Below are 22,350 nucleotides of genomic sequence, written 5' to 3'. Positions count from 1 at the left end.
ATCTATAACTGCAGGAATAGTAAGTTGGGGTGGTTTCAGGAGAATAATCATCATGAATTTTAAATATTTTTTCCCCAGTTTTTGTCATCCTTCTTGCACACGGGAACCCTCGTTTGCCCTTGGTGTTTACGTTCCCGTATATCCCCTCGGGAGAGACGGTGCTCAGCTCTCCTCCCCCTCTGCCTCCCAAATCCAGGTGCCGGGCCAGGGTCACCCTTAGCTGCAGTGCTTGCAGCGTCGGAGGAATTTGGTGCAATGAGCGAGTTGGCTACAAGCCTTGCATTTTGGCTTCAAAGGGTCTCCTGGGGAAGAAGAAGGAAAATCAGCTCTTTGGCGCATGGTTGTCCCTCCCAGGGAACAGCACTGCCCTGCACGCTGTGAGATCCTCTTCCAAATCTCTTTTCTTTAATCTCTGCCATGGCCATTTTGCTTTTTTTCTGACCCATTTTAAGAGAGGATCCAGGAAAAGAAACAAAAAATGACTTGTGAAATGCTTCATTGGAGGGCTAGACATGCAGATGCCAGGGAATGGTCCCCTCTTTCTGCCTTCCAGGTTTTCTCTTAGATGAGCGCCGGGTCCAAACCAACCCACAGGGCTTCCCTGATTAATCCATTAAATTAAAGGAGGACTAGCTCAGCTGGGAATGGCCCGTTGCCCGGTATAAATAGAACAGAAATGTTATTTAAATGACATTGCACCATCCAGCTTAGAGCTTTTCCTACAAAGCAGGAATATGTTACAGACTTAGGGAGGGCTCATGTCGGAGTGCATCGGTGGGCTTCTTTCTGCCGTTCATCCGCTGGGACTCTGAAGAAGCTGGAGCTGTGGAAGATCTTTGCCTTTAGGTGGCTTTGGTCTATTTTGCAGACAAACATGTTGAAGGTTGTTAGTGTGTCTTCTCTGTGACTGGTTACTTCATTAGTTACACTTATCTCTCCAGAAGAAAAATGCAAAAGTGACAGCTCTGACATATTTCCAGTTCTTTTCTCTTGGCCAGGCTACCTGTAAGCATGTTCATCAAGCATTAGCAGTAGCTAACAACTCGTCAGTCGATCAGAGAGTTGAAATATTTAAGGCAATAGCTTAGAACTTGCTTTCTCCTTTCACCAAATATTGTCTGAATTGGAATTGCACAAAACACCAAGATTTGCACTGGCGCTGTTACAAAGGCCACTTTTCTGCGCTCTTGCATGTCTATAAATAAGGAAGAGAGAGGGTTAAACAGCTTCTGTTTTTCATTAAGAGGAAAAATCTTGTGTTTTGATTCTATAACAACAACAAACAAACGAATGAGACATGAAAAAACATTTTGTTGTGCTTTTAATTAAAAATAAAAAGCTGTTTCTCGTTATGGCTTGTTGGGTGGTATCTTAGTGCTCCATGTTTGTCTTTTTTTTCAGTGCAAAGTCCTTACAGCTCTTGAGTCTGTAAGTGACTGACAGATCCATGAAGCTTAACTCTTTGTTACAATAACCCTGTGGTGATCGCACAGACTTAACCTTTTTTTATTCTAATTATCCAGAAAGACAAACTATCCTATAAATAAGGGGGGAAGATAGACTGGCAGGACGCTGGGGGCAAGCCCTGAGCTGTCGAGAGGCGAGCATGGCGCTGCACTTGAAGATGAGCTGTTGTTTTTGCGGAGCTTTTTCATGCCAATACTTCATGTTCCTGTATGAACAGGTGTTTACTCCTGTTTACTTGTTCAGTCCTCTTTACAGGGGAAGTAGATACAATCACGTAGTACCTGTGGTGCTCCATCAGTGGTGCAGTAAGGCAGCGTTCTCTGAATGATGAATTCCAATGTCAAAAGTGCCTGGGAGCTGTTCCCACTTGGGCTAACCTAAATGGTTTTAGCTTTTCCATAAAGGTTGTCCTGTCTCTCCGAAGCATGGTTTGCTAGGACAACAGTCCATGTGTTCAGCAATGCTACACTTCGAGTCTCAGAACTGTTATCAGCTTTCTTCATCTCAAAATGCTGGATGTTTCCTTCAGAAATTAGGTGGCCACCTTCTTAAGACGTATGTAATTGTATTCATGGGAAGTGGCAAACTAGCATTAAATAAAATGATGCATAATATGTATTTATTTTATATATATTATACAACTAAATATTTATATGTGTGTATATATATATATTTATATTTTATATATATATATTTATGCGGTTTTGCTATATAGTCCCAAGGCAATTAAAGCAGGCTGGGAAGGTTCCTAGGACAGTGGGATGTGTCCAAACCTTTTCCTTGCAAAGCAGTGCTGGCGTTTCCTACATCTGGGTACTATGTAATTCCAGGAGCTGGCCTCCTGTCACCTAATCCCATTTAACTGATGTTCCTGTATCACATACTCTTGTAGTGTATCGCTTGGCTGTCTCTGACACGTGCCTGGATCTAATGGAAGACAAGATTTCCGATAGAACGATCTTTCATTCTACTAAAAATGTTTCTCTTTCTTGAGTCATATGGCTTTGTGCAGTTGTCAGTCATAGTTAAAAAAATCTAAATCTAAATACAACAGACTTTACGTCCTGTGAATGTGTAATTGAAAATGACGCATAGCACTGAGGGCTTGAGCATGTGCCTTAATGTATCCAGGAATTTCGGCATGTGCAACAAATTTTGCTGAATTGGGGCTTGTATAAAAATTAATGGTAGTGATCTTCTTGCTTTATTACCAAGATTTCTTTAGAATACCTCCTTTCATTTCAAATTCCTCTTTTAAGGTTGATCACCCCAACTCGGTATACCAAAAAGCTCCAAGAATCTGTCAAGAATTGCATGCAAGAATTTTTTCATTAAAAAAAAAAAAAAAAAACAACTGTTCTTTTCATTCCATGTTCTAATGTTTTTAACTGTAGGGGTAGATTGAGTATGATGTAAAATTTCTGACTGGGAGTAATAGAGGGAAAATGTTCCTCATGTTTGCAAGCAACTGAAGTAGCAACACTGTAGATACTGAAACCTCAGGAATAGTCCTCCAGCAGTCAAGTCACAAATAGAGTCTTAAAAGAGAGAGATCTCTGAAGACGGAAAATCAATTATATTCAATCCATGTATATTACTGAGGAAATGAAGGCGAATACCAATGTAGATTTCCAGCCCTTTAATTTCTTTTTTCTCAAATAGATTATAAAAAAGGGAGAGAAGAGTTATCTGAATAAGGATGTTGTAGAAGTATTTGGAATAAAATGGAATGGCTTAGTTTAAGTGGATTTCACTCACGTTCAAATGAAAACAGGAGTGATAATTGTAAAAGAGCTGTGATTCAAAAGTATTCAGCCCGTTTTCATTGGTAATGTGTATTATTCTGACTCGCTTGGTTTTTTAAGGCTGCTAGATATTTACCCCGTTCAGCTTAACTTACTGTTTCCATGCCAACTAAATATATTTGTTCTCAGATGAATGCCGTGATGCATCGTTCTGCAATTTTAGTTGCTGTGTAGCACAGACAACTTCTAACACTTGCCACCCCTTCTGCTTGATGGGAACAGGGCTGCTGCCTGCGGAGCTGCGAGCAAAGGACCTGGGTCCAGGGTAGGGGTCCCGGGTGGTTCTTAACATAGGGATGGCTGGAAGATTTGAGGCACGTTGTCCCTTTAGCTTAGGCGGTTTGGTCCGTATTTCTTTTCAGATTCCTTTTTAAAGGTATCACGGAGTTTTAAATGCAATCGGATAAATTCACAGCAAGTCTCTGCCCTCACCTCCATCGTCCTGCCCTGCTGTATGTGCTCAGGAGAAATCACGTGGAGGCAGTGGAGCTGCCTCCATCTGGAGGTGGGTGGACCACTGCAGGTGGTTTGGTGCGAGCCCCGGCGCTCCCCGTGGCAGGGCTGCTAGCCCAGGCACCTCAGCTGACTGCAGAAGCTGCTGGGGCCCCTGCCTTGAATTCCCACACGTTCTCAAAGGGTTGTCTTTCTCAGAACATGGTAGAGTCATCTAAAATCAGTCTAATAAGCTCTACCTTCTGCATTGAAAAATAAAAGGTAGCTCCGTGGCCAGCTGATGATTTAGGCAGCGTGTGCTTTGCAGAGCCGACGAGCACTTTGGAAACTGAGAAACAAACAGCACGCACTGGAGGCAGTGATGAAATTCTGCCATTTGCTCTGGTTGCTTCAACCCACGTCACTGAAACACTTCCAGAATTTTCCTCCAGAGACCCATTTCTGCTCCCACAGAAATGGCAAGCTTCGTCCAGATTGGAATGATCTGAACCGCAGGAGGGATTCGGGGAGCAGGCGATGGAGCCGGGCTCAGCAGCCTCTGCGGCCACGCAGAAGAGAGTGAGGGGCTGAAAGAAGTTTCCACTGTGACTTTCAAGAACAGCGACACTAGATATCGTCACGTTAAAGGAGTTCCTGCCATTTCTGTACGCGGCCAGCACGGAGCAGGAGGGGTTGTATTTGGAGAGCGAGTGTTCTGCAGCTCGGCGTGGCCGAGGAGGGTCCTTCTGCCCACCCTGTGCTCTGCCAGCGCCCCGTGCCCTGGGGTCAGGAGGGTTCTGCGTCCTTCAGCTGTTTTCCTCCCATAAAACATTCCCTGTTTGTCTGTATATTGTGAAAAACGTAGGGGACAAACAGGCAGAGAGGGGTCGCTCCCCGCAGGCTGCCACCTGCAAAGCTGCCGGCACAGTGTCTGCAGGCAGCACCACGGAAGATTTCTTTCCTCACTAATTACGGTAAACAAGTCTGAAGTTTAAAACGTTTTTATTGATGTTGGAGAGCCACATCCAGGCAGTGGAGGATCTGGTGTGAGCGGGAGCGCGCTGGCCAGGCTGTTCGGCATGCGCAGACCAGAACATCCATTTCTTAGTTGCTCGTTTTTCAGACGCCCCGATGGAGGCTGATGGGGAAGAATCGGACTGATTCCCACTATATCCCTGTAAGGGACCTTTCATGGATACGGGTGCCCCTACAGGTGTGTGGCCATGTTGGCTTAGGTACCGTAAGATGAGTACTGACATGATTTGGAGCCCAATTCTACCACTTCTACGTTAGCTCGTGTCTACCAGACATGCAGTTCCATTGCTATATTAATTGATCACTTTGATACAAAAGCACCCCCCAATTTTTAATGAAGACTGAGATTGCTAGAACAAGTCATGCTTTTGCATTTGACTTATTTTACATTTTGTATAGCATTTTCTTGGGAGGCCTGCCATGAAAGGAATGCAGAATTAAACTGAATATGGTAAATGATACTGTATAGCACGGAGTTTCAGATTAGCAGGAGATAGAAGCTGAGATTCAAGCACAGAAAAACAGATTTGCAGGTGGGATTTGAAAGGAGCTGGAAATCAATGGAGTTGAAAGTTCCTAGGAGCTCCATATGGCAGGAACTGCGGGAGAGAAGGCTCTCACCAACTGTGCAACTGTCAAAGGGAAAAGAGGTAGATGATGATGATGTACGTGTGGAAGTCAACGATCAAGTGTTAGCTGTGGTAATCAGACACAACCGGAAAACACACAAATGTATACCCACTTTATAGAAGGGAATGAATTATTGGAACGAAGTGGCCAGCTGGAGAAAGACTTTAAAACAGAAACAACTACAGAACAAATAGTTAAAAGGAAAAAGAGTGTTTTTTACCAAAAAGGAATAGAAGCATATGCTGGCATGCAGGAATTAGAGAGTGTTTTAAAATGTCAGTTTTCTAGCGCTTCTGTTAAGACAATAGGAGTGACTGAGAAAGAGAACTTTCTTTTAGGAGAGCAGTACATCATTTTAGAGCATCTGTGGTTTGCTTGCATATTACCAATTAAGCGAATTTTGTTCTTTCAGAAGGGTTTAAAGTGGGACTACAAAGGGCAACAATGCTGGTATTTAATGCAGGGAATTAAAAAAAAAAAAAATGGCAGAAGAGCACAGGCACCTCACCTCCGGTGTGGGCTCAATTAGTGAGCTGTCCCATTCATTTTTTTCTAGGTGACGAGGTGCCTGGCCGGGGCTAAAAAGGACTGGAAAAGACCAACTTTGTGCTGATCTTGAATATCATTTAAATTCTAAAGTATTATTTTGTTTGCCATTTAATCAGTGCCCAATGCCCCCCATCAGAAGCCCATGTGGGGTGCGCAGCCGTGGCAGCCTGCGCTGCCCACCCCCACCCATGCCCAAGAGCAGACTTTTACCCCACCCTGATGCTTCCAAAACCTAACGGCGGCTTTTCCAGTTGAGATGCTGATTAGATTTTTCTTCTTGAAAAAGAAGGAAATGGTGATAACTAAAGTAGTTTCTGATGATTATCTACAAAGGTTTGCTTGTTCGCACAGCCAGTGTGAAGATAGGGAGCCGCATCCTGCACACTGCTGAGTGTTGGCAGCTCTGGCTGTCGTTCGTGGGCGCTCAGCACCTCCGTGCATCAGGCGCTGAAACCTTGACTTGCTGAACCGCCCCAAGATGGAAAGGATTATATGGAAGGTAACACATGCCGGAATGGAAAACTGAAATACATAAATACCTTCCGGTGGTGGTGTCAAAAATGCTTATAGCTTTATTTCAGCCTTAATTATCTTGCTGGCGTATTGGGAATTGGCGGAGCCGGCAATGAGCACCCTGTGTCCCAGCTTTGGCCCCTGGTGCCTGGGCTGGTTCAGGTTTTGTTGCTGCTGCTTAGGGTGGTGACCCGTATCCCCGAGCCCCCGTCGCCCGGCGGAGGGCAGGACCCTCCTGGTGCAGCCTGGCCACTCCGGCCGATGAAAGGACAGCGTTGACAAGAGCTGGAGGAAATAGTGCTCAGGGACAAAGATGGCATCTGTGATGAGTCATGTGGAAGGAGGGGGAAAGAAGTCGGGGATCCTCCAAATCCCAGCTGGAACAATAGCAGAGCCCTGGGGAGGGGGAGGCTGAGAGAACAGCGCGGATTTTCTAGCCACAACATTCCTGGTTGTTGTATGGTGTTGACAGTGAAAGCTTTTATTCCTCTCCAGCTCGCGTAATCCCAAGAATGCTGCTCTTGCCATATGTAGCCCACTGGTGTTTTTTTTTTAAAAAAAAAAAAAAAAAAGCTTTGCCTCCCTTCCCTTCCTCTGCAGCTATGAATTATATAGACTCACATTGCTGAACTACAGAGGATTTTCCAGGTGGGAGATCTTGGTTAAGAAAAAGATATCAAAATACAAGCCACTGTAATAAGTAATAAGGCTTCTTGGATGCAGGTTGGAAAATAAAAAAAAAAAAGAGCAGAAAGCTCAGTGCTCGGCGAGCAGCTCAGCATAACTGGAGGTCCCTGGGGGTTAGTAAAACAACAAGGCAAAAATGTTTTGGACGCTGCGATGGTTTACTAGCTAAAGACAGGAAAACAAGGAGGACGGCTATGCCACCAATTTATGTTTTATTGAAACTGTCAGAACAGAGGAGGTTCTCCAGCAGGATTTTCTCAGTGGAGAAAAACATGGTGTACACTTGACAAAATAACTTGCTCAGCTGATCTTGCTTGGTGACTGTTTTCCACTGAGCCAAATTCATGCGATTTATAGCGTTCATTATTTTTTTCTAAAGAGCATGAGAACATTTGTATCAAATTGCATTCTGTTTCTCTAAATCTGGAAGAACCGTATTTCAACGTACATTGCACAGTAAGAATAGAAATTCCCACTGCCTCGAATAAGAGAGGATGTGGACTAAAAAGCAGTGGATATCGTTCTTCACTGGAAAGATGGATACATCGTTTGATTCTTCATCTCAAAATGGTTTGAGATGCTTTGAAGCTCCAGTTAAATATTCTCTTACAACAGAAACCTGAGACATCTGAAATTTAAGGAAATTGCAGATTTTGGTAGATGTGGCTCCTCGGTCACAGCCGATGAAGGAGGGGGCCGCAGGGGCTCGTAGTAGCACTTTTGCAGGAGTAGGAGTTCAGGAGCTCTGAGAAGCAAAGGTGGAGTCACTGCAGTTAGGGAGGACACAAGCAAGCAGTGATTATTCATTACTTTGACATTTTTGGGTTGTTTGCTTTTTTGTTGATTGGGTTGGTTTTTTTAATTGGGATGGCATTGCAGTAATTTGTCCCTCGCTTGCCCCTTTGAAAGTGCTTTCAGAAAATTACTTCAGCAATCTTCACATCACCTGAATGAAGTTGACCTGTGCATCATCATCATCATCATCATTATCATCATCATCATTATTATTATTATTATTATTATTATTATTATCCTCATTTAGAAGGATGATACTTTAGTCTGAAATTATTTGCCTAAGGCTGAAGGAGTTATTTTTACCTTTTTTACCCTAACCTGTCTTCAGGTTTATTGCAGCAGATCTTTCACATCTTCCTTCAGAGAAGTGTACTAGAGAATAGATGCATAATCTTTTTAAAGAGATTTCTCTTTTAAATGGCATTATAACATACCATTGTTTAAATAATGCAGGAAAGGATTTGAGAGATGCAGAAAATTACTTTTCTCATCTTATTCCCCCTGAAACGTGGAGAAAATTTGATAATAATTAAAATGATCCTAATTATGCCTTTTGGTCACTATCCTAGTATTTCCTGGCACACATGGAATTATTACCCTTCTTAACTATTATAAACAGGCAGAAATTAAGATACTAAAAAAACCCACAACACCTTCATTGAGTGAACTGCCTTTTGATTCTTATCTGACATAAACAAAATGTTAACTTCATGCCCCTCAAGGCAAGATTTATTATTTTTAAAGGAACTTGAACAAGTTATTCTGTGGTCCCTTCATTTGCTTTGGCAATGTCTACTTCAGAGTTTCTTTTGCATTTTCTGTATGTTCCTCTGGTACAAATAAAGTCATCTACAGTTGGGAGATGTGGAGATGATTGCATTTGGGGGCAGGGTGTGTGTGTGTGTAATTTTTTAATTTTTTTATGAGGTGGGGATTTTGCACAAGGGCCAGTATATTCAGGATGATAAACTTGGCATCACAGACCTCCTGGAAGTAAGAAGGGGGGAGCTGGCTGTTGGGAACCTGGAGAAGTCATGGCGTGGTTGTGGCTGTATAGCAAAGCACAGAAGGAAGCAGAAGTTCTTCTGCTTTGCTGGCTGTTCTTAGCGCACAGACTACAATGCTTCTGGTCATCTTGAAGATACCGTATTTCTCCTGGATTTTTATTTTAAACAGGCAGGAGAGTGACTAGGGTGCAGCTGGGTGCCAATGGGACCTGTCCCTGGTGGGTCCTGTGCTCCCCCCCAGCCCCACAAACATCCTTCTGAAGCCTTTAGAAACAATAAGTAGCTGCAAAACTGAACTGTGCCACCTGAAGAATCCTTGAAGTAGTAAAATAGAAACTCATCTGACGTTACTGAAAAGCGTTGGGCCAGGCCTGACAGCTTGGTTTGGGAAGCTCAGATTTGGAGGTTTATCTTCTGGGCATCAAACCCAGCTTTTATCTCTTCTGAGAATGGTTAATGCCCAGCTATGACCAGATCTCGTTGTAGTCTGTGAAATTACCAATTCCCAGCATTTTGCATCACTTTGTGTAATTGTGTGGATATTTATCTCTCTTTTTTCTGATTTATCTCATGACTAAGCATGCGTGAGCTATGTGTGGCAACTTCAGCTTTCAGTTGTTTCTGCTGACACCAAAGATGATTGATGGTAAAACTTTCAACCTCATATGTTAGCCACCAACCTGAATAAACAAAGACCAGTGTGGCAGCTTAATATTAAAAGCTATAAAACCTTCCTGGGGGTTCGTGGATTAAATCAACTCACCAAAATGAATTTTTAGAAAAAGCTTTCTCAGGACTGAAGAAAAACGAACACAACAGTAAATGAAATAGAGCTATCCACATCCAACGGACTAAAGCCCTCCTGAGGGCTGAAGTATTGCAATTTTAAACATCTCTCAAGAGTGCAAGAGGAGACACAGTATTTGTGGATCCTAGGGAGGCAGCTTAAGGCTGTAAAAGCCTTTAAGGTACAGACGCACACGCAAAACATTCCTGCAGACATAGCTTCCATTGGTCAGAAATAAGTGTTAAAAAAAAAAAACAACCTTTCCCCCATTACAATTAATACGCCTTAGCCCACTGTATGTTATTTTTCATTTCTAAGAAGTGATTTTGATTTTTGCCATCCACTATTTTATTCTCTTGGGTCAATAAACCTTGATAGTCACTTCAGCCAAAAATACCAGCATGTTTTTTATCGTGATGTGACAGGAAACAGCTGGGATCTTATTTTTATCTTATTATGATGCAATTGTTAGCGAGCGCAGTTGAAAGTAACACGTTTTGTCTTAGCAAACAAACCAATTGCAGTTCTAACCCAAAAAACAGCTTTCACTGACAAAAAAAAGTGCGAGTCTTCTCTCTGAAATAGAGTAAGAAATCAGCCCCGAGCAATACTTCAGCTACCAGGGCTTGTTTCTCATTTTCTTTCTCCATTTTCAGCTGACCCAGTAATAGCTACCCAGACTTTAAAGCACAGTACGTATTTCTTCCTGACTTTCCAAGAAACACCTTTGTCAGAAGGGAACCATCCCCTTGCTGCTTTGCAGAGTTAACAGCAGACCTTAACAGCGGTGTGAAAGTAGGTATTTAGAGGACACGTGCAGATTAAACTATTAAAACCAGTGACCTGGTTGAAAGCAAACTGTCGCACAATTAGATCATTATTTTACTCACAGAGCTGTATTACAATTTGTGTTGCAGCTACTTAAGACGAAACTTTCTTGACTTTCCTCTAGAAAAAATGGTACTAAGGGGCTCTCGCTGTGTGCCTGGCACTGGAGGAAGCTGGTGTGAGTCCTGGGGGCTCGGGGGGCACGGCTAGATCACGGTGTGGTGAGTTATATCGGAGTCTGGGCTCAGCTCCCGAAATCGGCATCGCCTGGAAGCACGGAGCCTGGGTGCGAGTCAGGCCCCTGCCGTGGGGTTTCTGGGCTGGCTGGGTCACCCCAACGTGTTGGCAAGGCGATCGTCCAGACCCTCTCACTCGTGAAACAGATCTTATTCTTCAAAAGTTAGGAAATAAAAGCCTTTTGCTGTCCTAGCTGCCTGTTTCTGCTCCCGTCTCACCAAGAACAAATGTGATGTGTTGAATTAACTGAAATATATGCTGCTGCTCTATCAAGGTCCCCACCCAAACTGGCTGTTGGCTCAGAAAATATTTATCCTGGCAAAGCACCTATGCATAACTTTGAAAGCCTTTATAGAAATAGTAGCATAAATTTATTGGAGTAACTTTCAGAAACATAAATTCATGGCTTATATACAAGCAGAGTTCAAACAAGGTTTCCTGTCTCACCATTTATTTTTTTCCTTCAGATTTGCATAGTGGCATCACTTGCAGTTCACAGGGAAAGCCTCTAATTGCTTTTTTGCATAGAGATCTGGAGATTTCTTCTGCATGGCGGAATGACTCAGAGAGAGATTTTTTTTTTTTCCCCCTAAAGTTTCATCAGATGGTTTTAATCCTTTTGTATTGATAATTATATTATGCCTAATGCATATTTTGGCACGGCTTGCTTTTACGGTGAGATGGTAATTGGCACATCTTGCAGTGAACTCTGTTGGGTTCTCACGTGTGTACGCGTGTGCGTGCCGGGAGCTGGAAGGTGAAACTCGTGGCTTCTTCAGATGTGAGGCTGAGGTTTTGATTTGTGGTCGCAACAGTAGGTTGAAGCAATTTGGTAACTAAAACAAAATTAGCACAAAATGTCGTTGGGGTGTAAATCATTGGGGAAAAAGATTCAATTTGAAAGTTTTAAGATATTTTATAAGTTAATCTGATCTTGAATCCCTTTCATCCTTTATTTACATATTCAGCTGCTAATCTAGAAAAGCACCTAAGTACTTGCTTAGTTTGAATTAAGCGGTTAATTCTATCGGAGGTTAAGTACAGGTGGGAGGCCCTGATTCAGCCAAGCAATAATGTGTGCGAGCAGTCCTGTGCGGCTCGATGGATGGAGCTGAACCAGGCTCTCCCTGCTTTCCCTGGGTCAAAATTCGGCAAATACAGCCACGCCGGGCAGAAGCACAGTCCTTCCAGCTGGTCTGTCTTCATATCACACGGCTTTGGAACTGTACTGTTTACTCAGCATCTGTTGGGTAAGGTTACGGACCAAACCGTCCTCCTCTAGGTGGGATGGTGTTGGTGTGAACATCTGACCTGGTAACACGCCTGAGGTGCTCAGACCTGGGGGCTGGAAGTCCCATAGCCTCAGTGAAGTTGAGGAAGACACAAAGTCCGATGAAAAATAGTTGCATGATGAATTTTGAAAAGTCAAAAAAAGTTAAAAGCACCTAGAAGTTGAGAAATTTACCAGACAAAACCTTGGGAAACAGTGATTCACCTTGTCTAAGGGAGTAAGGGGCTGATATTGCTCTGCTGACCTGGTTCAGGTCCCACCAAAGACACAACAGAACTTCTGACTATGCAAAGTGTATGTCTGTATAAATGCTCTATTGAGATGGATTTAGGAATGATTATTGCTTCTTCAGACCATGTCCCAGCAAATGCCTTACTGTTTCCTTTTCATTATTTTTCCCCTCCTCTCCATATATTCTTTGTTCTTACGTTTTCTTTCTCCTTTCTTCCTCTTTTTTACCTCTTTTTGAGGTTTACAGGTCTTTGCCGATCTTCTCTCTCCATCCCTTTCCTTGATATCACGATTCCGGTTTACTTGGACTCCAATTTAGGCAAAAGAAGCAAAACAGTTACTCTCTGGCTTCCAAGAGTAGCCACCTGAATATAAACTTATTTTTGTTCTGTTACAGATGACCCACATACGACAAGAATATGAAACCACACTCAAAGGACTGATGCCAGCATCTTTGAGACAGGAACTTGAAGACACCATTGCATCTTTAAAATCTCAGGTAAATTCTTATTCATCTCTGACTTTTTAGACTGGGTGAAAAACATCTCTTCTAGACAAGAAATATGACTGTCTACAATGTGGCCAAAAATGCTGAGTAAGTCTCAACACCAAATTATGGCAGCACGCAGGTGCTTCTCACTCAGTCATCTTCCACAAGGCTTCTCTCCTCCAGTTTCCTCACCTTGAGAACTACCATATTGTACCTTTGGATCCCAGATTTTGCTTCAGTTGGCAGCCGAAAGTAGAAATTACGCTGTGTTCAGTATTAGGGTTTTTTTCTCAACCTTTCAAATATAGCACACAGTTCTCTCTCATCTTCCTTACCTTGTTTCTCCTAAAGGAATTGTTTAAAGGTTGCATGTGAAGGGTGCAGAAGAGAATTAGAAATAATTTTGTTTTCAATCCAGCCTGTGTACAGCAAATGGGAGATTTCTTTTAAGATATTAGTCCAAATGATAATTGTGTTATTTCTGGTTTCCTATATAAAGAGGCTCTAACAGACTTTTGTAATGCTTTGTCTTTAATATTGCAAAACACTAGCTCATCTAGAGTCACATAGAATCAATATTGTTTATATGAAATAGACTATTAAATTCGCCAATGGAAATATCAAAATGCCATTGTAAATCGGGAACTGCTAATGAATTGGGCATGTTTCTCATACACGGCTCCTGCAGAAGTTATTTCGGGCTTTCCTATTCAGTATATTCGAGGTGGAAAGAAACAAAACGTCATCGTTGCCTGAACTCACAGGAGGAAGGGTAAATAGCAGTGAAGGGGGGTGATCATAGATGTGGGATAATGGCAATCCGAAGAAAACGCTGTCAGTGCTCACATGTGGCCCAGTGCAGGATTGTGCCTTTAAACGTGTTGGGGAGGACTGGGATCTGCCCGGGCTGAAGGGAAGAAAGGAAAGGCAGGGCGATGCTGGTGACTGTGAGCTCTGGGGAGAGCAGGAGCCCTGGGGACACGGTGGACAAGTTTAGGCTTGAGACCAGCACACGCCTTACACCAATTCTCAGGGCTGTTTTCCAAGAAATGATGGATCTACAAACTCTCCGTTTCTTTTTCTCATGCCATCTCTCTCTATGGAAGGTGGCTGGTAATGTAATGGAGCTGGGATTTTCTCCCCCTTTCTTTTTCTCTCTTTACAATGCATTAAGTTTATTCCATCACATCTTTTGCTACGCATGAGGCAATTCTCCAGGCAAAATGCACCTTTAATAGAAGTAGGAAATTTTCATTGGGGAAGCTTTCCTATTCCCATGTGCTGGTAGCGACACAGCTTCAACACTGCAGTTGTAAACACTTTTCATACGTATCAAGGGGTACCTAATGGAAGTGATGGTCTTTCTCATTTAAATAGTTGTGGGAAATAGAGAGTTAAGGATCTACTGGAGAAATCTACTTCCAGTTGATAGTAAAAAGCTGTTTTTAAAGCATCATTGCCTATTAGCACTGTCTGGTAGGAAGCGTTACTCTGGAGCTAATATAAGAATACCACACCTTTTAATGAGTTAAAAAAAAAAGTAGACTCTGATATCCACCTGCAGGGCTTCTGTAAGCAGCAGCAGCATTTCAAAAGAGTAAAAGTAACTACAGACATTAAAACCTGGGTGCTATCCCAGAAATACATAGCTGCTGGCTGTATTTCCAGCGGTACACTGTCGTCGCAGACCACTCAGTAAGTAGGACTCTTCTGAAGCACAGGTGTCCTGGTTTTTGAAAATTTTTGACATTCCTGTTTGAAAACATCAGACAAGAAGGGCAGTGGAATCTCTGCACCTGTCAGGAATTATTTATTGTCAAAGGAGGATGGAGAGGATAGGCTGGGTAAAAGCACCAAGCAGTGATAAAAATAAACAACAACAAAAAAAGAGAAAATACTTGAGGCTTGGGCAAAGTTTTCTAAAAACCTTGCTCAATATAAAGTACGCTGTCCAATTGTCTGCTCTTGGTGAGTCATCCTGAAGTGGCCACAGTGTATTAATAAACATTAATTTTCGTACAGTTGAAGAACAGGTGAGTGCCTTCATCACAAGAGCACAAGCGCAGGGATCAGAGCAGAGGCATCATGTCAGAGCTCAGAGTAGGGTTGGAGCTCCCAAACCCTCGTGTAAACCATTCGATACCACCAGCTGAGTTTAAAAACTGGTTTGACTCTGTTCCTAAAGGAGCCAACAGTGTGCATCTGGAGCGGGGCCAGGGAGGCCATGCTAACCATCGTCTGTCAAGTATTAGTGCTGGTATGGAGCTGAAGTGTTACTGCATTTTATTTAGGCAGGATAGAGCAGAAAAAAGAAAGAGCTCCTTTCCTTTATGAAAGGAGCACAAATTTATTAATAAGAATTTTGTACACCGTTTTCACGTGGGATATATTTTACAGGTAAATATGCTGCACAAAAGAGTCGCTGTCCTTCAGGAAGAGCTGAATGCCTGCCACGCCAGAAGGTACGTGATTATCTTTGATCAATTTGTACCATTTCACACCTGTGGATCCCAGTTATTGAAGTTTTACGGCTTAATTAAAACACTCAAATATGGTTGCAGTTTTAAAAGATCCTTATTTTCAGTAAACAAGCGTCTGAGAATTTTCCCAGTGCTTAGTCAGTACTATTAGAGCAAGATTAGAGAACTTGCAGGTGCATTGCAAGTCTGGGCTTTGCCTGGATATTCATGATGAGACAGTGGCCCAGTGCACAGCTGCAGCTCTGCGGTGATGCCACCTCCTTTTAAGATAGAAAACAATGATGCAATGTGTAATATTACAGATCACATCTTCAAAGTACCGGATCTTCATGAGCCTGAGCTTTTTTTTCAGACGCTTACACCCTCCAATATAAATTATGGCAAGTGGCGCAGCAATAAAAAGCCTTGCTGTGCCTTTAGAGTAAGTGACTCACATGGAGAGGTGAGTAAAAGGAAACTTCCTAGGAAAGCCACTCCATCTTTTTTATATTTATAGACTTTGACGGTACTTTCATATCTCACATGAGGCTTTCTGCAAGTAAGAATGAGTGCTCGTAAAAGTAGTGTACAAATTTGTAAGATATTTAAACGTTTGTAAAGATGTTAGCAGTGTGAAAGTTGTCTGAAAATAGTAATCCTAAACTATTTGTTAACGAGAATTAGCTGAAGCTAATTGGGAACTGAAAATGTCATAGATTCTTGGTAATATGTCCAGCGTGGGTAACTTTGTTAGATAAATATAAAGGTGTAAGGCAGCCTGTAGACTGTCTGCAGCAGCAGCAGCAGCAGCGGCAGCATTACCAAAGGCTGCATTTTGGCTCAAGCTTTTTCTGAACTGGTGTCTTCACAGTCAGGGAAACAGCTGTTTCCAAAGATGAAGAATCACCGGCCTTTAGGTCAGGCCAGGCCACAAGGGACTGAAACACCGGGGCTGGAAGGAGCCCCAGCCACGTCCTGACGGAGAGGAGGGGCAGGGACGGATCCGGCACAGCATGTAGCAGCTCCTCTCCCAGTGGGGCTTGTAGACTTGGAGAAACTTCTGTGCTGCTTCTGCTCGGGGGAATTATCTTCCTTTTTTTCCAAGAGCACATTCACACTGTATTTTGTGTTACCGTTTACCTGGCCCTCATTCACTGAAATACTGCTTTTTGCTGCTTTAACGTACACGGATGCTGGCACGAGGCAGCTCCCCGGTGGCACGGTCCCCGGCGCAGCAGCAGGCACAGCCGTCTCCAGACCCGCTGCCGACTGGACCCAACCCCCGTTTCAACCTGTTGTGGTTTTATAGTAAGAATAACAAGATGCAGCTAATGAGAATGTCTTCATTTGCAGGTGGCTGCCGGAGCTGTCGGACTCGTGCGATTGCCAAACGGACTGCTTTGAATAGGTTTGAAGATTTGGCTCTTGTAAATTAAAATGCAAAGATCAGTGGCTCTTTTGTTAGCACATGAAGTGTAATGAAGTTCATGAAAACACATTCATTGCTTGTGCCAGCGTGTTTTTAGTTGTATCTTCCATGATTTTTTTTATCATTCTCTTACTACAGACTTAACGCTTTCAATATACTGTGTGTTTGACGCCGTGCTGAGCTTGCTTACCGAGCGAGTAGAGTTTCCTCTACTAATATTTTTATTATTACTTCCCAGTACCATTCTTTTCACTTTTATACATGAAGGAAACTCAGTTTTCTATTATTATTGTCCGAGATATTTTAACATATTTTGACATTGTTTTGTGTCCATGTGTTTACATAATATTAAAATATTATTATTTTGTACTATTCTGTTTTGACATTATTGTCCTGCTGGGGCATCTCACTCACCTAAGTAGCCACAGTGCATAGGAGAGGTTTTTATGGTTTTGTTAACCGGGAAAATATTTTCGTGCTGTGTTTCAAGGAAAAGTCTCGGAGGAGAATGAAAACACCGTGATGACAAATGCAGCCACGGCTGCCCGTTGTATCTGGCGCTGGGGTTGCGTACGCCGGTCACAGGGCAGTCTGCTGTCAGTTACTGATAACACAGTTGTGGGGCGTTATTGAAGAAGAGTCATAACCGATACGGCCTTGATTGCATGGATGTGTGCAGGCTCTCTTGGATGACCCTGGTAAATCTAAGCAGATTCCCGAGAGTTTGCAGGTTTGGGGTTTGAGCAGCAGTGGGAAGCTGAAGGACCCAGACAGGGAGTCATCCTCGTAGCTGGCTCTGCCTCCCAGGCACAGGAAGGCTTCCTTGTCTCCTGGCCACCCGTGAGCCGGGGTGTACATTAGTACATTTGTCACCTGTACGTTTAGATACGCTGAATACAAGAATAGCTGGTTTTTTTCCTAGGCACCATCCTGCCAGCAGCGTTCCTGTCAAGGCACAGTTAATGGTCGGAGTGCTTGAGAGGGGGCCAGAAATTCCTGTCTTCTGGGTCCAGCTGTGGTACTGGCAGCAGCAGTGAGACCCTCCGCATCACTGCTGCCGTGATGGCCACCTCTCCTCCCTCACCCCGGTGGCACTGGCGCTCAGGCACCGCAGTCCGGGCAGGATTTGGAGGGTCCTGACCGCTTGGGTGCCCAAATCCCAGCTGGCCAGCTGTGCTTATCTCTGCCTGGCACAGAGATCCCTGGAGATCCGGGAGCGGAGGCTCTGGCAGGCTGGGCTCCAGAGATCCATGGAGATCCAGGAGCGGAGGCTCCGGCAGGCTGGGCTCCAGCCGCCCCCATCCCGGCAGCCCTGGCAGGGAGCTCCTTGCCAAAAACCCGCTCCAGCTTTGCTGGGTGCTTTGCTGATCGTCAGCCTGGTGGGAGCCTGGGCAGGTTTTCCAGCTTCCTTGAATCAACAAGTGATTCTTCTAATTACAGATAAGGGGTTGTCAAGGTTCTGATAAGCCAGGAGGTGCTGCGGCAGGTGCCACAAAGCCTCGCCGGGGGCAACGGTGAGTTTTAGTAGGAGGAATTTGTTAGGATGCGTTTAGTTAATTGTGAGCAGTAAAATGAAATGTCTTTACTCCAGGAGGTGCAGGGCAGGGATGGTTGGGCTGGTCGGGAGAAGCCCCGGGAGCTCACAGAGCTGCGGGCTGTGTGCGCTGGGATTTACCCACTGGAAGCTGCTCTGTGTCCGACATGGCAATGGGGGAATCTCTTCTTGTGCGTGAAGGGAACGAGCCGTTTCTGATCTTGCTGTTCTGCTTGAGGTTTTGCATGCTGCCCGCCTGGCTGTAGTGCCTTCGGAAGCGGTAAGGGGGCTACATCCGTAAAGAAACATGGAGCCTCTTCTGGCTGGTTGAATTCAGGCCTGAATGTCCTTATTTTTGATGGGATCGGGTTGCTGATGTCAGTGATGATCAAAAAGCAGCTTGAAAGAAGTAGATCTTGGTCAAGCAGGGAGTTGTAAAACTCTGAGAAACTCTCTCCAACATCAAATACAGTGCAAGGGCTGTTTTGAAGGCACTTATAAACCTGATCAGAAATTAAATTCAGGCTTGGTTGGAGTTCTCTTGTAGTTAACATTTCTTTGATCATTTTTTTGACAAGAGATAGAGTCCAAACTGCAGGATTAGAAATACTTTTGTACCTATTACTCGCTCTCTGCCTCTCCTTCCACCCGCTAGGTGAGGAATTGCCAGCGGCCAGTAGTTGGCTTCATCATCCATAAAACAAGCTCTGGCGAAACTGGCTCAAGTAGGTTTACACCTTCACTTGTACTTTTTATTTATTTATTTCACTGATTTCACTCCTTGAAAGAAGGTTGTTTCTATAAAACCCCACCAGAAACAGGCACCATAACATTTCTCGCCTGTATCAAGGGAGGTGACCCTTATCAAGGTGACACTTTATTTTGGTGCCACTCACCGTTCTTGTGTTACACGTAACAAATATGCTCATTTCTGGCGCAGCCGGAAGGGATACAACCTCTCTCCTCTCCCAGCCCTCTGCTTTCCTCTGCAACAGTGCTTGGATTGTGCCGGGGACAGCAGACACTCCTGCTGCTCGCCCAAATCTCTGCTGACTGTGGTTGCAAACGGAGAAATGATTGTGCTGCACAGAAGATTTTGTTGTGACAAGAAGAAAATATTTGCAATCACTAGAATGTCTTACAGTAGTTTATTGCATTTTCTGAAAAAAACATGCACAGCTTTGATTCTAGTGACCAGCAGTCTTGATAGAGTGTATATGGGATCTGATTTTTTTTTTTTATTTTCTTAATATGCTGCAAGTCCTCCCCAAATCGCAAAATATACCGGAGGCACCACACCACTAAATTATACTTGGTCGCATTCTGAGCGTACAAAGGAAAAGTAAAACGTCAGATATTATATGAAAAAGTTTCAGAACACCAAGTCATTTTAATTCAGACTTTTATTTTTTTCAAGGAACTATCTTTTCTAAGCTTTGATATTTTGTTCAGAAAGGTCATTTCTTTTAAGCCTTTGTCATTAAAGAAGACTTGTTCTTTAAAGTGCGCTATCAAAGGGTGCAGAAATTGCAAGTTACTGAAACTAAAATGCATGATCAGTTTTAAGTCTGCCAGCTAAAGCCCACTTAAAATTAGATGTGCTGTGGTACTGGTGGCTTCTTTGATAAAGCCAGTGGAAGACATGCAGTTGGTCAATTCAAAAAAAAAAAAAGAAGATAATGAAATAAAACTTTTCCTCCCTAAATCAGAAATCATTTTTTCTGAAAAAGCATGGAGAGAACTGAATAAGGATCTGATCCTACGAAAATGTGTCTTGTGTGAGAGAAAGAGAGTGCGCTGCGTTTGGGAGCCATTTGTAACACTTTTACGTGGCAATTATGCAGCTCTTTCGTGTTATCTGGCATTTGTAGTAATGCAAATAAGTCAAGCCCCTGGACAATATATCATAAATCATTTATTTACTGTTGGCTACGACAAGATGATATCTCCTTCACCGACAGACAGACATGGCAGCAGAAAAGGGTGAAGCCCTTGTGCCGTGCCCTCGCCTCGCAGTGCCCGATCCTGCTCCCTGCTGATGCAGCTTTGTCCCCTGAAGCTGAGCGGTGCTGTGCTGGCTTCAAGGCGTCCTCAGGAGAAGAGATGTTGTCTTTCCTGAATGGTTCTTCTAACGCTGTTGCTAGCAACAGGGAACTTGAAGTCTTGTTTTAACCCAGATATGTCCAATATTCCAAGTAGTCTTCTCAGAAGAGCCTTGGGAAGCTGGGCTGCAGCTTAGCTCCACACAAGGAGGGTGTAGAGCTGCAGCCTCCTTTGAGCAGCTCTTAAAGAATTTTGTCTGCAGAGTTGGGTCCCAAGAGCCTGTTCCATTTCGCGTGCTCCATAAACATATAGCTTAGAGGAAACGGAGATTTGCTTTATATATGTCAGCACAAGTATCAGGCTTAGTCTCTGTACTTAGGACTGAAAACAAGGAAATGCGTGTTTGTGGAACAAGCAAAGTAATACCCTTGTCTCAGCTGAGCAGTTAAGTTACAACATAATGCATCCAGCTTCATGACATCTATTCACCAGATTTATCCTTTAGGAATCTTGTTGTTCTCCCATTTGAAACCCGGTATCAGTGCTTAGTAACAGATGGTGGATCTGGCCATCATTTCGGGACAAGGCTGTGGGTCCTAATTCTGCCATTGTTCTTATTCAAGCCAAACTAATGCTGAAGTTGACTTTGTCCAGCTTTGCCCAAAGAAGGGCTTCAAGGGACTTATTAAAATTCTAGGAAACCCGTAAGAAACCTCTTGGTCAAAGTGATCCTGAGCTGAAATCAAGGACTCTGTCATACTGCCCTTGTCTCCTCCCCGATGACCAGGGCAGTAGCGCCTGGAGGGTGCAGGACATGTTTAAGGAGATTGACGTGACAATCTGTGTCACCTGGGAGGTAGCCCCTGCCCCGTAACACGCAGTACTGGGGCAGCTGTTGACCGGCTGTTTTCCTTCTCCCCGAACTCCAGCATCAGCTGTAACGTGGGCTCAGCCCCTGGCACGGCACGGAGGGTGCGGATGGGGGGTCAGGGGGGGTTGGCTGCGACGGCCTGGGGGGTCACAGCTGGCCGCGCTGCTTCCAGAGCAAGCATTTTTAGGAGGAGGTTCCTCAGAAATGGCACTTGCTCTTTAAAGGAAGAGCCCGCTGAAACCTCAGTAAGGTTTTTATCCAGTCGCGCTGTCATTCTAAGGGTGGTGGAAAAACAGACCTAAGAAGGCTGATGACTCCAGATGGATTTCATGAGCAGCCAGAGCCTGGGTGTTTGTAAGGCTGTGTTTAATTGTGCTCAGGAATGATGTTACATCTTCAGAGACTTATCGACACTTGCTTGTCATCTTCTTGTTTGCTCATCATTGTTGGATGAGATCATCGGCTAGCTATTTTCAGTGTAGATTTGAATCTATAATGAAAACTCTGATTTTAATCAGCTCTTCCTCCCCTCTCCCTCATCTTCCCTGGGCTGTAGTAGATGAAATGTTGCTTGTCCCAGGTTCCTGCTGGAGGAGAGCGAGGAGGGGCAGCGAAGGGTGGGGAATTGGCCCTGGGAGAGAGGAGCAGCTCCCGGCCGTGCTGCACACCAGTGCCATGGCAGGGTGCATCGCGCAGCCCACTCACAGGAGGTGCTCACAGCCTCTGCTCTGAAGAGGTGTTGAATTCGTGTGTGTAAAGCTTGGCTGGATGAAACCTCAAAGTGCTAACTCAGCTGCGTATGTAATTGATGCTCACAGACCATAAAGGATATCTCGAATGCTTTATTTAGCATTTCCATTTGACCTCACCAGCAGCCTGATTGCACCTCCAGCCCACGGAGCCCACATTCTCCCCCGCTGGTTGCACCTCCAGGAAGGCGCAGGTGCACCACAGCACTGGCAGTGAGCGTGGATGGCACTGGGGTGCCAGCGAGCCCCCCACCAAAACCACCCAACCCATGGCTCTGGCTGCCTCAGCGAGCTCAGCACCCAGTCCCTATCAGCAGTAAATGTATTTGCATCAAACCGCTGTGCAGAAGTTTGCAGGCGGTGGAGGAGAAGGCGCTCGCCCCCGTCCTTTTCCCCGTTGGCTTTCTCCAAGAGAAACTCGGAGCTCGAATAGCAGAGCAGAACAGCGGCTGCATCTGTCTGACGAGACTTGGGCAAGATG

The 22,350-nt window shown here is 44.2% G+C and overlaps 1 protein-coding gene across 3 annotated transcripts in view; it reads left to right on the top strand.

Moving 5' to 3' along the window:
• Positions 1-17,044, top strand: part of CEP112 (centrosomal protein 112) — a 171,843-nt gene extending 154,799 nt beyond the window's left edge. For all 3 annotated transcript variants that reach the window (XM_056330394.1, XM_056330410.1, XM_056330402.1), the window contains 3 exons: positions 12,692-12,793; positions 15,182-15,246; positions 16,597-17,044. In XM_056330394.1, the coding sequence (XP_056186369.1) occupies positions 12,692-12,793; positions 15,182-15,246; positions 16,597-16,651 (222 nt within the window). In that variant the 3' untranslated portion in view covers positions 16,652-17,044. The remainder of the gene's footprint in view (positions 1-12,691; positions 12,794-15,181; positions 15,247-16,596) is intronic.
• The last annotated feature ends 5,306 nt before the right edge of the window (positions 17,045-22,350 follow it).

This window comes from Falco biarmicus, chromosome 1, assembly GCF_023638135.1.
Source record: "Falco biarmicus isolate bFalBia1 chromosome 1, bFalBia1.pri, whole genome shotgun sequence".
NCBI classification, from domain to species: domain Eukaryota; kingdom Metazoa; phylum Chordata; class Aves; order Falconiformes; family Falconidae; genus Falco; species Falco biarmicus.
Note: the sequence above shows the minus strand (reverse complement) of the source record. Positions and strands in the feature narration are given on the sequence as shown.